The sequence below is a fragment of the Mangifera indica genome, chromosome 9, assembly GCF_011075055.1.
Source record: "Mangifera indica cultivar Alphonso chromosome 9, CATAS_Mindica_2.1, whole genome shotgun sequence".
In the NCBI taxonomy this organism is placed as follows: Eukaryota; Viridiplantae; Streptophyta; class Magnoliopsida; order Sapindales; family Anacardiaceae; genus Mangifera; species Mangifera indica.
This window is the reverse complement of record NC_058145.1, coordinates 12,637,573-12,653,926: the sequence shown is the minus strand read 5'-3', so window position 1 is coordinate 12,653,926 and position 16,354 is coordinate 12,637,573. Positions and strand designations below refer to the sequence as shown.

The window sequence follows — 16,354 nt, the reverse complement described above, 5'->3', positions numbered from 1 at the left end:
GCGGTGCCGGTGCCAGGCAAGGGTGGCTCCTTTTGCTCGAACGATTCTCTTGTTGGGTTTTGAATGAGACGAGTCACACCATTCTTTTCAAAAATCCAGACACCAGACATCGTTTCAGAGAGAGAAAGAGAGAAAGAAAGTGTGATAACGAGAGTGGAAGTTGGTTTTAGATTTTGAGCACCACAGCACGTGAATGCTGAGATTCATATAAGATAACTGTTGAGACTAGACACTAGTACACTTTTACAAGCCAAATAGATGCACTTGAAGTCGAGGAGGAATCTGTTAATGACCGTGGACAAAATTAAGTTTTCAAAGAGTGGTTTTGGATAACAAAACAATGGGATTTTATTTTATTTTTTTAATATTATTTTAAGATTAAAGTATTAACTTATTTATAATAATATTTTAATATTAAATTTTTATTTATAAAGTGGTTGATAGATCTGATGTTCCATCTGTTTATTATAATCATTTAAACCTTAAAGGAATAATTCAATTTAAGCAAAGTTTGCTTTCGTAAATAAATAAAAAATAATAATAATAATATGGGAAATATTAATTTTATAAAATTTATGTTTGCATGCAATTTTCCATTGTTAACTCATGATTCCAAGGTTAACAATTGCTCTTACAATGAGGGCAGAATTGCGTAGCTAGTCGTTGTATTTGCGCCAGAATTTCCCTCAACTAAAAGAGTTTGTCTCACTTGCCAACTCAATCACGGGCTGTCCCCCAGGTTCCTCGATCATTCAGATTTCTAGTGCTGAAATTTCGTAGGGAGCTTGACCCTAAACAAATACAAACTACTGAGTAGCACATGCTTGCTTGTGATAGTCCTTATGATTGTGATAGTGAAAGATCACCAGACCTTCGAAACCCTCTCATAAGCAGATTCTTAAATAGTCTTCAGTATTTTTGTTGAGGGGTTCAACTAGACCTCTTGGTTGTAAAATGAAATGGGGGTGTGTGTCTCCTTACACTAACTCATGAATATGATAATCAAGAGTTAATTAACCGTCAGATAGAGACAAACTGTACAATTAGCACTTAGATGTGTCACATGTATGCAAGTTAATGTAAGATGTGGGTAAAAAACCTCCACATTCAGTGGCCAAGGGAGGTAGGGTTAAGGAGGGGTCATCTTTATATATATTATTTTATCTTTAATTCAAAATTACATAATCATGTGATGACATATATAAATACGTATATATTTGTGTATAAAAAATGGATACACATAGTTTTATTGTATATTAACAATATAATGTTATAAAATGTATTTCCAATCTTTGAATAAGTAAATAAGCAACAGAGTCATTATTACTGTATTGAAGGATTTTAAAGTGTCATAGATATGCAACTTTAAGAATTGAATAATCAATTTTAATGAGGTAAACATGAAATTACTTATTTGTTCGATATGGTTATATCCAAATGAAATTTTTGTTGCTTTTGATAAACAAAATTTGATGTGTCTTGTGAAGTTTACCTAGAAAATTTTTCTGTGACTTAGAACTTATAATATTTAATTCTCAACTTTATATTTATATCTTAGATATCTACTTTAATGTTGAATTTTATAGGATTGGACGAGATTGGAGATCTTGCAAATGTGTTGGTTGAAAGTAAGAAAGATAAAATGGTTTTATTAGTTTATTTGTTAATAAAATTAATATTAATTTTACTGATTACCACTGCTAATGTAGATAAAGCATTTTCAATAATAAATTTTGTGAAGAACCATTTGTGAAATAAAATAAGTAATTAATTGTTGAATGATAGCTTAATTATGTATATAGAGAAAAATGTATTTGATATTACTGATAGTAAAATCATTATACAATATTTTCAAAAGGTAAAATCATGTTTAAGATAATTATAAATATATTAGTTATTTAATATTTTATTAACACAAATATTTGTGTTTATTTTAATTTAAAATAAATTTATGCTATAATAACCCTGACCTAGTAAGTTTCATTTATAGATCTATCACTATTCATATTTAAAGATAGTGAAGAGTGTAAGTTTTAACCTTTACCATCATCTTCACAATTTCCTCAAAGATACAACTATCCCTTTTCATGATGTTATAGTTACAATTAGGGATAGATTCGAACCAAGCTGAGCTCGAATTCGAGCTCGTGAAAACCAAGCTTGAATTCAGTTCAACTCATTTTTTGTTATTAAAACGATGTCGTTTTATATCAAAATTTTTAATTGAAAATTTTGACTAATAGCTCGAGCTTGTATAGGGTTGACTCGTTCGAGCCGAGCTCGAGCTCGATTTGAGTCCAGCCCTAATTACAATTGGAGTGTAATTATTCTCCTACCATTTAAAGAGTATATGATCACCTAATAGTTTAAAAAATTATCAAGATTCATTTATAGTATTTGTATTTAGCTACATATGTAAGCTTACCCCCTTCTCCGATAAATTTAAGATTATACATAAGTTTAGGGACAACTCTCTTACACAATGATTTGAGCATTCACATCGTAACTTTGTTAAAACTTTACTTTTGATAAATTAACAACATATAATTGTAGACATTGACTTTTAAGTAGTAAGTCAAACTACGTTAAAAATTTCTAGTGTTCATAAATTCCCTGCATTGAATTTCATTACTATATTTCGTTAATGCAAATTTTATCTCCATGAATATATATTAAAATCATGATCAAACTTCTCTTAATTGTTGGTTAGAGTATAACATTGTTTAATTTACTTATTGTATTTACAAATATTAATTTACTTAAATATCCTTAAAAATTATTAATTATAAATTAGTATTATGTTTAGTTAAATTAACACATGTTAAAATATTTTTTTGAGTATGTTGTAAAATATTTTTAACTTTAATAATATATTGGGTTTTTTTTTCATATTATTAAATAATAAAATTAATTAGTAAATTAAGTTTTAATTCATTATAAAAACCGAATAAAAAATTGAAAACCTCTTACATTGTGTGAGAAGTCAATTGGGCTGGGCCTCCATTTGACCTTGCTCAAAAGGGTCTGATCCAATACTATAGCTTGTTGGACCAAATCCATGAGCCTTTTAGGTTGGGTTGTGGACTTTAATATTAGATTCATAGGCTTGTTAAAAAATTAAAAAAAAGCAAAAGCCTAAGTTGCTTCTGTCATAAATAAAAGTTGTGGCTTCTGCTTGTGGCAAAAGCCTTCAACGGGTACTAGCCGTTGTTTTCTTTTTAAATTTTTTTATTTTTTATATAAACCAGTCTAAGTTTTCTCCATTTCTAATTTTATTTACAAATATCTCAATCTTAATTATTTTATTATATTTTTAATCTTATTTTTCCTCATCAACTCTCTTTTAGAAACCGTCTGAATTTATAAATAATAGTTTTTTATGTTTATAATTTCATTTTTATTTTAATTTTAGCATTATAAAATGTTACAAATAGATTCAATATCAAATGAATTCAAAAATTTGGACATTGAGGATGAGTAGATAAATTGTATGATATATATTTTATTTATATTTATAATTATACAATATGTAAATTAATTGATTTATACTATATTATAAACTTATAATATTTTTCATCATGTAACCACATTATTTCTCTGTCACAAGTGAAAGATTATAAATAAAATATTCGGGTATTGTTCTCAATTTTAATAAATAAAAAATAATTTATATTTAAATTTTTTAATTAAAATTTTTAAAAAATTATTTAAATGGGTTAATCGAATTAAGGTTCGACCCTATATATAGGATCAAGCCCTAAAAATTGTATGAATCAGCCCGATTTGAAGGCACATCACTGTATGAGCGTCAGGCCTAACCCATGACTAGATGGGTTGAGCTGGAGCAGGTGTGACCCCGCCGATGGGCATGTCTAATCATGTCAATAAATGAAAGCAATGAATATAGAGAAAATTTCTAATTTTTTGGATACAAGAAATTTTAATTAACAGAAATTTCAATTTTTTGTATATATGGAATCAGTGAGTATTTACAAGCTGATTGATTCTCATTTTATAATATAATTTTTAATATATATTTTAAATAATTCATTGACATGTTATAGAAATAAATATATTAATACTATAAAAATATATTAGATAATATCTCATTAAATCCTTTTTTTAATTTTATTACCTGAATATATAGAAATTTAAATTAATTATATTTTTCATATACATATCTGATTTTTTACCTTAATTGTTTTTTGGTAAGTCGATTATACCTATGACTCGGAAGATATTTTAATTTCAAATTTTATGATAAAGATAAAATCTTCTAAATTTTGGATGATGAAAAAGATAATATTAGAGCATCATCAAACAGTGAATAATTTGACTTATTAATTATAAAAAGAAAAAAAATCCAATTTACCTATATGATAAATAAGATTAAAAAAAACACAATGTATAAAAAATTATGTAATCCTTATAATTAAAAATAATAAAATTATGTATATCTATTTTAAATTTATAAATGAATATACACTTATATATATTATCAAATAATTAGATGATTTTAAATTAAAGATAAAGTAATACTGAATCACATGATAATATATATAAGTATATATCTATTTATGTATTCAAAATAAATAAATATAGTATTATTCTTTAAAAAATCTAAATAATTTTAATTTCATATAAAATAAAATTACCTTTTAGTCTGGTAAACATGAATTCGGCTATTAAAGCCAACAATGCCTACCCACATTTTCCGTTTGGTTTATCTACTTTTATCATATTTTCTCCATAAAATCATGTCAAGCATTCAAATAGATTAACAAAAAAAGTTCATCTTCTTGCTGGATTCAATGAAGTTTCTTGCTTAATTTTGTATTTTCGAGTGGGATTTTGATAATAAAGTTGTTGGAATTTGGAAGTGAGAGTTTTTTGTTAGGGTTTTTAATTTTTCTGAATTTTGAAAGATTAACATGAGGGTAAATTTGTCATTTTAAGGGATATTAATTGTATTCGCTCATTGGGCCCACAAAGATTTCACCGAATAAACTGCATTGTCGTCACTCTTTGCCATTCCTTTTCACCCAAGCAAACTGTTCATCTTCCTCTGCTCTCTCTCGAAATATAAGCCTAGGTTTTACTATTCTTCATTTCGTTCAACTTTGAGAAGGTATGTACATTTTTTGGGTTCTTGCTCTTGTTTCTTTATCAGAAGGCCTTTCATGTGCTTAATTTTTTTTTCGAGACTTATATATGATTGTTCTTTTTACTAAATGATTTTTTAGATAACTACGAACTACATTGTGGAGAAGCACTTGATTCGTCTCTGAACTGAAACTGATAGAAATGCATTTCTTTGTGTTTGTGTAGTTAGCCTTTGTGTTTCTACTATTTTCCTTTTCTTTTTAATATACAAGCTCTGTCTGCTATCTATTTGGTAAGTGGAAGTCGTTTAAGTTTTTTGGCTTTCTATATCAAAGAATTGTCATTAAAGTAATATATTATATATATTTTGAAACCAGCTTATTGGATGTTTGTTGTTTGAGTGATTTCTAAAGGTGTTTTTAAGTGGAACTTATTTTGAGATGGATTTATTTGACTTTGCGATATGATTTTAAACTCCATTTAGCCTTTATTAGCTCACCTTATTATTTCTTTTGTGATTTAATTGTGACTTTTGAATATATATTACTGTGATTAGGTGTTGGTGTAATTTTGACTTGCTTTGTGTCAGTTCTTTAATTACTAGAATACATTGGATTCATGATAAGTATGTGGGATCACAAAATTTGAGAATTTTTTTGGATATGCAATCTTCATGGTTGCTATCATTACAGATATTCATTCTTCATATCGCCAGGGTTCAATAAATTGCTGTTAAATGTGTTTTATTGAAATGGAGAAAAGATAGTTGTGCTTTCCTGATTATATTTAAAAGAGTTACTGGAAATGGTGTTTCATTTGGTCAATAATGACTTGAAATATTCTGGCCTGGTTACTAGTTTTCAGTTAATGTTATAAGTCTTAGGTCTTAATTACATCTATGCCCAAAAAATGTTTATGGTGTTGTAATCTTGTCACTGAATTCCTCGTAGGATTTAATATTACTACTAACAGCTAAATGAGTCTTCTTAACTTTTTTTCTTTTCTTTTTCAAAATTTGTTGCATTTTTGTTGCACGTGTGACTTGGAAATAAGAATGTTTGTGTCCTGTTCATCCACAAGGCAGTTGTTAATGTTTATTTCTGGGAAACTGTAGTCGTTGTAGAAACAGATAATTTTATGAAGCTTTTATGAAATATAATTCTGGTAGTTGGTTTTGATGAGCCTTTTTTTGGCTTGCCTATGTTTATTTTTAATAATGTTACTATTGTTAGTTTATTGTTTTCAGAACCCAAGTGTTTGTTTTAGGGATTTATCCTAATTTATTGTGAATGTTTGTTTCTGGGAAACTGTATTCATGGTAGAAACAGATAATTTTATGAAGCTTTTATGAAATAAAATTCTGTTAGTTGGATTTGATGAGCTTGTTTTTGGCTTGCCTATGTTTATTTTTATTAATGTTACTGTTGTTTGTTTATTGTTTTCTGAACCTAAGTGTTTGTATTAGGGATTTATCCATTAATATGACATTTAGACTTTAGAGGTTGAACTATATTTGATCTCTGTACTTGCTCAATTTCACCTAGACTGATAATGTTATACAGTCTTTTAACATTTAAGAATTTAAGCCTGCAGGGTGTTAGGCTATGAGTATGAATAGCATTGTATATCATTCTTCTTTGTAAATGATATACTGATTTTTGCATTCTTCTATTGTTGTCATAAAGATTGCCAACCTACTATGCCTTTTTTGGTTGCCAGTGAAATTTTTGGTAATACTAAAGACCTGCTAATTTAGTCCTTACCTGACTGCCTGATAGCACTATTTTACATTATTTGAGGCCAAATAACATAGATACTTGAGATACTTTTTATTAAGGAAACCAGTTTTATTAAGGGTAGTAACTTCTGTCTGTTTTATGTTTAACAATTTAATACTTTTATAAAAGATAGGTTAGCAATGCCACACAGTTTAAAAGAAGAGACAGGTTCTGGTAAGGCAGAGATGGAGGAGTATGAATATAAAAAGTACAATGAATTGAAGAAAGGAGTCCTCAAGGTTAAAGTTTCAAGGTCTTCATATAAGTGTCCATTCTGCCCTCGGGGCAAGGAGAAGGATTATCTTTATAAAGGGCTGCTGCAACATGCTTCTGCTATTGTTAACTCCAACAATAGCAGTATTAGAGAAAAAGCTCGACACTCAGCGTTGAAGAAATTTATGAATAAATATCTTATGGAGAAGGATCAGGCGGAAATTGCTACCAAGTCTGAGAGTCTTGAGGTATACGATAAGGGGCAAGATATGTTTTTCGTCTACCCTTGGGTGGGTATTGTTGCCAATATTAAAACTGAACAGAAAGATGGACGCTATGTTGGTGAGAGTGGCTCAAAACTCAAGGAAGAGTTCAAGAACAAAGGATTCGATCCCCTGAAGGTTCAGCCGCTATGGAATCGTGGTGGTCATTCAGGGTTTGCTATTGTGGAGTTTAAAACAGATTGGGCTGGATTCAAGAATGCAATTACTTTTGATAAGAATTTTGAAGTTAATCATCATGGGAAGAAGGACTTTCATGCAGCAAAGAACCTAGGAGATAACCTCTATGGATGGATTGCTCGAGATGATGACTACTACTCAAAAGGCCTAATTGGTGATCATCTTCGTAGGTATGGGGATCTGAAGACTGTTTCCGGGATAGAAGCAGAGGATAGGAGGAAAACATCATCACTTGTGACAAACTTGACCCATACTTTAGAGATTAAAAACATGGCTCTTAAAGAGATGGAGAGCAAATATGTTGAGACAAGCAATTATCATAGCAAAGTGATGGTGCAAATAGATGAGGCGAACAAAACTCGAAATGAAGGTATGTTCATTTAGTAAGTTTTCTTATAGTAAATTAAAAAAATTCTTATCTTCCACTGTATTTCCTTGCTGTAATTAATGTTTTCATGTCAATTAGATATAAGAAAGATGCAGCAGATTGCACATGACTATTTTGAGAAGATGTTGTTAGACCATGAGAAGGTTAAATTGCAAATTGAAGCCCAGAAAAAGAAATTAGAGATGGATGAAATGCAACTGCAGCATCGAGAAGCCCAAAATGAAACTGAGAGGCAGAAACTTCAACGTGACAAAATAATGGTAATGCAACTTTACCCTTTTTAAGTCCGACTATCCTTGACTGAAATTGTAATGTTTGTTTAGCATGTTTTAACTAAAGCCTAGACTGTGCACTTAAGAATGCTTCAACAGCAATAACAGTCTGGCTACTGTGTTTTTTGTTATTAATTTATGGTTTTGAGCTTGTTAAATTGTAAGGGGTAATATCTAAATCCTAGTAATCTGCTCATCAGTGTCCATGCCCTCCTTATTTGAATTATTAGTTGAGTAATACTGGCTCTCTTATACTGCAGTAATAGTTGATACTGATTTAATCTAAATCCTAAATTTTATGCTGTACAAGTTTTTATATTTGTCACTGGAATTTTTTTAGAATGAAAGGGCTAACTTGGAGCAAAAGAAGGCTGATGAAAATATGTTGAGGCTGGCAGAAGATCAAAAGGTTTCCTCCCATTTTTATCTTGAGATGAACATACTAAAGAAGGTTTCAGTATGCAGCACTTTTAGATTTTTTTTAATTCATTTTTGTGAGTGACTGTTAATGGCAGAAAGAAACAGAGCGAATGCGTAGGAAAATTATTGAGTTAGAAAAAACACTTGATGCCAAACAAGCACTGGAATTGGAGATAGAACAAAAGAGAGGTACTTATCAGGTGATGAAACACTTGGGAGAAGAAGATCTTGAGATCAAGAAAAAGATGGATGCAATTCTTCAAGAAATAAAGGACAAGGAAGAAGAAAAAGAACAAATGGAAGAACTTAATCAAGCTCTTATTGTCAAGGAACTGAAAACTAATGATGAATTGCAGGATGCTCGCAAAGAGTTAATCAATGTAAGTTTTTTTTCAAATTTTTGAGAAATTGCAATTTGTTATCCTCTAAAAATCTTTTCAATCTTTTTAGAGGATAATGGATCTATTATTGTTTAGGGTTCAGGATAATGTAAATTAATGATTTAATCTTTGTTTTTCAGAGTATGAGGGAGGGGACAACACGGGCTATCATTGGTGTGAAAAGAATGGGAGAACTCGAAAGTAAACCATTCCAGAGTGCAGCAAGGAGTAAATTTTCTCTCGAGGAAGCAGATGAGAAAGCGATGGAACTATGCTCTCTGTGGGAGGAAAATCTAAGGGATTCTGGCTGGCACCCTTTCAAAATCATTGTGGACAAAGAGGGAAATTGTAAGGTAAGGTGTGCTTTATTTATTTATTTTAAGCAATCCATCTATTTTGATTCTATAAGAGACAAGAAAACTTAAAAATAAAAGTATACAAAAACCATTCCTCAGTTATTTTTTTTATCTTTAATGCAAAGGCTTATGATTGACAATTTTATATGATTGGCACATCCATGTCCAGAAGAGAAAGGCTAATAAAAGTGTCAGCTAGCTTAAAGCATTTGCCGCACTATTAACAAAAACTTAGTGTTTAATGTTTATGGTTGCTGAATGTTATCCAGTCAACCTTGCTAACATGATGATTGTTTTGTGTTACGAAATTTTCATTAACCTTTGATTAGTGATTAATGCGACTCATTTCTTTTCTCCTCTCTCGTTTTCTTTCAAATTCCTTTTGGACTCTTACTAACTGGACAGATGAATTCATTTTTGTGGTTGCTATACAGGAAATTGTTGATTTGGAGGATGAAAAACTGAAAAATTTAAAGAATGAGTGTGGTGAAGAAGTCGTTAAAGCTGTGATCGATGCCTTGAGTGAATTAAATACATACAATCCAAGTGGCAGATACACGGTACCAGAGCTGTGGAATTTTAGAGAAAATAGGAAGGCAACCATGAAAGAGGCAATAATTCATCTGTTGAAACAGTGGAAGGGGAATAAACGAAAAAGATGCTGAAGCTGAGGGTAAGTCAGAAAACTTTGAAAGGTAAAATTAGTGAGAATTTGGTTAACTGGTTCTTAGTTGACTATGTAGTTTTGTTTACACCAGCATTTTGGCAGCTTCATTACTAGTTTAGAAGACTACATTGATGTTAACGTGGTATCATCACTTAAAAGACGTTTGCAATTAGCTCTAGATGAAATATGTGAATGATGGATCTGTCTGAATAAAAACAAGGGAACCTCCCAAGGAGGAAAGAAATAGGCGATCTCGTTAGCAGAACGGTCAAAATGGAACCTCCCTTGGACAAACGATCGACATGCTAGACGAGATTTCCAATGAAAAGTAAAAGATTACGTCAATTTCTTTTTCAGAGGCAGCATTCATCACTCATCTTGCAAGTATACTCCTAGACTGTGAGCTATTAGAATATTTAGAATAATAATTTTCCTAATTATCGTCCTTTAACCCCCTCTAGTTTAAAATACAACTTATTTCACCCAAGGTCTTCCATTTTTTATGTTGCCACCTCTTAGGTTTAAGAAATTTCACTGTGACCCCCACACAGAGGAAGATTCTCTTCCCCATCCCATATTTTGGCCACCAATATGTGCTTCATGGGTTTCTTTTCACCGATTCTCTTTTTTCTACATCATTCTCCCATTCTTCAATCATTGGTTACTATTTTCACAATTGTTTTTATTTGCTTACAGTTGTACTCGTAATTTCTAACGACCGACGGGTACATTTGAGGATCCTTTTCACCAGTAATCTATTTCCATCAACGGACAGCCTCTAAATCTGTTTCAGATGAGTTTTCCAACATAGAAGTTTATGTTTCTGACAGCTAAGTTTTTTGTGCTCTCTTTCACGGTTTTCCTCTTCTCGACAACTAACGACTCTTTGTGATGCACCCGGATCTCCAACGACTTTTGAAATTCGTTTTTGTAATCAGATCTCTGTCGACTTTTGATATCGTGAGTTGTTTTGGTTTTGCGTTAAATTTTTGGCTACTTTTATTTGGAGATAATGTTTTTTGTGTTGAATATGTGGAGATTTGGTTTTGGGTTGCAATATTGCCTTTTTCTATTTGGTTATTATTTGGGGCTTGTTAATGGATTTTTGAATTGTGTTGGATTATTTTGAGCCTGCTATTAGATTTATTGTTGAATATATTGAATGGTTAGATTTTGTTGGGTCTGAATTACTGTTATATATGGGTTGTGTTGGACTTATCCTATTAAGTTGATATTATTTGGACTTATTTATGTCGTTAAAAGGGCAGAAATGTCACCCCCTAGTAGTATACTTCTAAACGGTCCGAACAATCATTTTTAATTTTCTTAAGGGCAAAATATCATGTCATTATGTTATTAGTGATATACTTCAACCAATCAGACGACAAGATGGGAGGGTGCTTAATTATATCACAATACTTGAAGAACGGTACGACAAAAACTATCAAATTATTACCCAGTTTTGTAATACTTGAGTTTCATCCATCAAACTTCAATTTGGACCTCTCAAGGCTGTTAAAGAAGTCTGGAATTTACTTACTAAGTGATACTCCACTGCTAATGTCATTCATTGGTTTCGGCTTTATGTCAGTCTTAAGTCACATGCATCAAAAACCTGAATCTATGACTAAGCAATGTAGTCAACATGTCAGTGTATCGATACTGTGTGTAAACTGGTGGTATTCTGCAGAAAATAGTTGATATAGAGAATGGCAAGTGAAAACGTTTGAAGTCGTATGGTGAAGAAGATTTTAATGCAGTGGCGATAGCCCTGAGTGAGATGAATTACTGGGGGTAAGTAAGGTGGTGGATACACAGCTTGAGCTTTGGATTTTCAGGTAGAATAAGAAAAGTAACGCTGAGGGAGGGAATATTTCAAATATTGGAGAAAGTGGAAAGAGGATGAAGATAAGACAAAATGAAGCTACTACTTTATTCTCATTTGTCACAGAGAGAACATTACAATATTCTGTTCTGCGGATTGGATGATGGTTTATGGATTGTAATTTATACAAGTTTGAATGGAGTACTTCAAATAACACAGCTGTTCAATGAATCCACTTGCCCAGGTGAAAATGAACTTTGGGCCTTCTGCAGCTTTATTTCAAGATTTGTGTAATTATGGTTGAATTTGATATTTTTTGAATTTGAGTTAGAGCTCGGTTTGAATGAGTTTGAAATAAATTTAGTTTAAACGAGTTCAAGCGAGTTCAGCTTTATCGGTAACCTTACCCCTCACGGTAAGGAAGCGGAATTTGCATTTGTAACACGCATTACGAGGAATTAATCATTGATCTCTGATCTGAAAACAGGAAATCTGCGAAAGGTATCCAAAGCCCTAGGGCTTTAGCTTTTACCAACTTTTTTATTTTTCCTTTTGGTTTTCTTTTTTGACGAAGTTGGAAACTTGGAATCCAAAGTTATTTGGTCTTAAAAATTCAACAAAACCACTTACTACCCACATGCAACATGACAAGAGCTACGCAGGCTTGTACGGTACTTAACTATTTTCCAAAGCTATGTCAACCTTCTTGTCCTAGAATTGCAGCGAAAGTGATCAAGTTGAACCAAAATTTGAGAAAGTTAACGCACAAAGAGACACAAAATGAGGGCAGAGAAATAGAGTTGTGTGCGTTGTAAAAAATGAGTTAGCCGACCACACCACTGAAACTACCCTTGGCAGCCTTGCTCTATGTACACCGTAAAGTTGAGACTGCACTTTGACTGAATTGTGGGCTTTGTGCTGGGACAACCCAACGCTGCGAACGTAAATTGGGAGATGTGACAATTAACATGTGCCTCTTCTTCCTCACGATTATTCACTATGCTTTGGTTCTGCAAAACTAATCTAAAATTGCCGTGTTTTTCAAAAGACAAACTAGCTAGCTGGCCGTCAGTATTAATTACTAAAATCTATCTTTGGTCCAACCTCTGCAACAAATCTGCAATCGTACCCAAAGTCAACATTTAGTTTTTCAATGACACTACATTGTATATAAAGCATTCAGATTCAGCTGTCCTACTCTTTAGATCGGTTAAATCTAGAGGACAGGAAACATCTGAGCCAGCACATGAAGCATTGTAACTTCTAAGTGGCCAAAGCACTTATTTCCAACTCAAATTTTACTCTTTTCTTACCACATCACTCATTATTATTATTTTTTTAAATTTAAAACTCTAAAAATTAAATCTTTCTCACTGTCTTTAAGTTTAAAAAAAAAAATTTTTTAAAACTAAATTTAGGGTTTTTTTAGTGCATGGTCAACAAAAACAATTTTAACTTTGAAACTCTCAAATTTGATTAACTTTAAAATCTTAAAGTTGAGCTGTTGCCTGAAGAGAATCTTAAATAGGGTTTTAAAATTTTTTACCACAGTAATAAAATTTTCATACAAGATATATGTAATATTAAAATTACTATCATAATACACTTACATTCATATAAGCAAACTAGTAACATATATATAAAACTAACGCTGCGGGCCACATTTGCAGTCACTTCAGCCTCTCCTAAATTTCCCTATTTCTTTCTCTTCAATTCACCACTCAAACATACCACAGACCCATTGGGTCATTGACCCACCGATTACTAAAGTCATAAATCAAAATTCAATAAAGTTCACTCTTTACCCAACAAAATTCCTGGCAATTTTCCTCTTAACATTTCACATTTTTCCACACCCATCAAGTCAAAATATATTAAGGAAAAAAAAATTGATCTGAAAAATTGGCGGGGAAAGATTAATTAGTTGATGCACTTTAAAGTTTGTTAATTAAACTCTGAAGTTCTTTCCGACGAATGTTTGACCGAATTGCCAGTTGGACGGAGCAATGTTCCATGAAGTGGAGCTACGTCTGTCACTTGCCCTAACTCTAAAGGAAAGCGCTTGACCGACCAAAACGGCGTTTGACTGCCAATTTTGACCCCAGTTACGGCTCATGGTCATCCACCCCGTCCTTGTTCCTTTAACGCTCACCTTCACGATGTCTCCTGCACCCGCCACGTTGGTGACCAAAACCAAGTTGAAGTAACGGAAACCGTTGATTGTGAATCTGATGCCTCCCCTCTTCCGGCACGGCACGCTGCGGAAATTAGCAGTACTTTTTAGCATGAATGGACAAGTGTTTGACACAAAACAGCACAACAACATAGTGAAATCTGTGTCGTCCGATTTCAACTTTAAGAAAAAGTAGGAACGGTTCAGATCTTTCCAATAATGCAAAAGGTGAGTAGTTAAGAATGATACGAATTTAGGTCAAATATAATCAAATATGAGTTAGGTGACACATGTTTATGCATAAAAAAGCAAGTAAAATGGGAATTTCGAAAGTCAAAACGTTTTTAACTAATTATTTTAGTTTTTCAAAATTATTGTATTACACCTAGTAAAATGTTGTTGGATTACACCTCAAAGGATACAGTTTTAGCCTGATAGCATTTACAAAAGATTAATAAAATTTATAAAGTATTTATATATTTATTTTAAATATATATTAAATATATATTATTATATAATTTTAAATTAAAAATAAATAATATTAAATTATATAATTATATATATAAATGCACATCTATTTATATTTAAAGTGGATAACTAATATTGCTAAGAAGAAAAACAAAAGACATAAAGGCATGCACCAGACACGGACCCTACCAGCAGAGAATAGAAGCATAGAGACGTCGTTGTAGCAATTACCGGGGAAATTAACCCAGCAATTACCATCGCCATAAAATAAAATCACCCAAAAGAGCAAAACAGAAAGGAGGCAGAGCGCTTACCGGCGGTATGAAACTGGGACGATACCGGCACGGTACTCAGCAATCTTGAGAAACATGGGCATAGCAAGGTCAAAATGTGGGCGGGGAGGGTTGCACCATCCTCCATTGTCGCTTGGTAGGGCGTAATTTGGTGGGCAAAAGTTTGTAGCAGTAATGAAAATGGAAGGACTGCCCGAATGGCACCATTTTGGCTCACTTGCACACTTGATCTCGAAGCATGCACCACAGCTGAACCCATTGTTAAAAAGTGCCGTGCTTAGCGCCGCCGTGTTCACGCCGTAGCCTTGGCTGTATAAATTACCATACCCACATGCTCCTCCTGCAGTAAAAATTTAAACTTCAGTCAGAATCAGTACCCAAAAACTCAAATTAATGCTAATGAGCTGTTTGTCTGCATTTTATGTTACGAAATTAACATACCCATTGTGCCTGAAGCATCAGAGCCACCGTAAAAGGTAGCATGGGCACCTTGCCATTCACCGCCAGTGTAAACTCCAGGGATTCTTGCTTCCGCCATCCACATTAAGCACGTCAAAGACAGAGTGCAAGCTACTACACTCAAACGCAACATTGCCATTATTTCTTTCTTTCGAAACAAACGCAATGAGAAAAAGACTAAAGGAAAAGAGATGAAAAGGAGTGAAGGGGAATGGATGAGGAGTTAGAGGATGAGCTAATATTTATGGAGAGAGCTTGGTACCGCCGCAGGGGTATTATTTGTAATTTTACAAATTAATCCATGATTTGTGTTGTTGATTGTCGGGACTCGGGTGTGAATCGGAAGTTTTTTTCCAGCTACATCCACTCGCCTACTTTTCGCGCGTGGATTCACTCTCGTTTTTATTGGTTATCGCTTCGCATTATTTATCATACGTTAACTGCAAATAGCTAGATTTAGTGCTTCCAAAAAGCTAATTCAATGGGAATATTAGTAATGCTGATGATTTTATTTTCGTTTGACATTAATGCCCTTTAAACCACAATGCAGCTTGTGCTAACATCACAAAAGAAAAAAAAGCATATGAAGGGTAATTTAGAAAATATACACATCAAGCTAAAATTCTTAAATTCTCAGTGAAACAGTTATATAACTAATTACTGAATACGAGATTTTACCTAATTATGTAAGTATTCGACTTCAAAAATATTGGTTTTGCTCAAATTGAATTATTGGAAGAGTTTCTTCAACCAATTTGTTAAAGTTTTTTTATAATAAAAAATCTTATTTAAGTTAATTTTTTTTTTAGATAAAATCAATTATATTAAATAAATAAAATTTTAAATTTAATAATCAATTTTATGATTATTAATTTAAATAAATTAAAATTTTAATATTAAAATATTATTAAGAAAACTTAAACCCATGCCATCTTTTACATAGAGTCTCTAAAGGGCAATTTCTCAAGGGTTAATAAGGGGCGAAATGTGAATTCTAGAAATTTTGCTTTGATATTACCGTTTAATTAAATAACAATAGATAAATCCTAGACGTGATGAACGGTTATGATGTGAGGACAGGTGGGTCCATTTAAAGAT

At 32.1% G+C, this 16,354-nt stretch overlaps 2 protein-coding genes across 5 annotated transcripts; one reads left to right on the top strand and one right to left on the bottom strand.

Annotated features, from left to right (window-relative positions):
* Positions 1-4,986: 4,986 nt before the first annotated feature.
* LOC123226192 (factor of DNA methylation 4) lies at positions 4,987-12,249 on the top strand. 4 transcript variants are annotated; one of them, XM_044650711.1, is made up of 8 exons: positions 4,987-5,128; positions 7,015-7,925; positions 8,022-8,203; positions 8,556-8,624; positions 8,731-9,015; positions 9,156-9,368; positions 9,806-10,044; positions 10,735-11,161. In XM_044650711.1, the coding sequence occupies exons 2-7, from the start codon at positions 7,022-7,024 to the stop codon at positions 10,034-10,036; spliced, it is 1,884 nt and encodes a 627-aa protein (XP_044506646.1). In that variant the 5' UTR covers positions 4,987-5,128; positions 7,015-7,021; the 3' UTR covers positions 10,037-10,044; positions 10,735-11,161. The 4 variants fall into 4 exon arrangements, with proteins under 4 accessions (XP_044506646.1, XP_044506647.1, XP_044506644.1 ...); XM_044650712.1 differs by lacking the exon at positions 10,735-11,161 and adding an exon at positions 11,729-12,249 and having other exon boundaries at positions 5,017-5,128; positions 7,011-7,925; XM_044650709.1 differs by having other exon boundaries at positions 5,017-5,128; positions 7,011-7,925.
* Positions 12,250-13,441: 1,192 nt separating this feature from the next.
* On the bottom strand, positions 13,442-15,490 carry LOC123226191 (expansin-A6-like). Its single transcript, XM_044650708.1, has 3 exons — positions 15,239-15,490; positions 14,819-15,137; positions 13,442-14,121 (listed from the first exon to the last, which is right to left on the bottom strand). Exons 1-3 carry the CDS (start codon positions 15,393-15,395, stop codon positions 13,812-13,814), a joined length of 786 nt encoding a protein of 261 aa, XP_044506643.1. The 5' UTR covers positions 15,396-15,490; the 3' UTR covers positions 13,442-13,811.
* Positions 15,491-16,354: the final 864 nt, after the last annotated feature.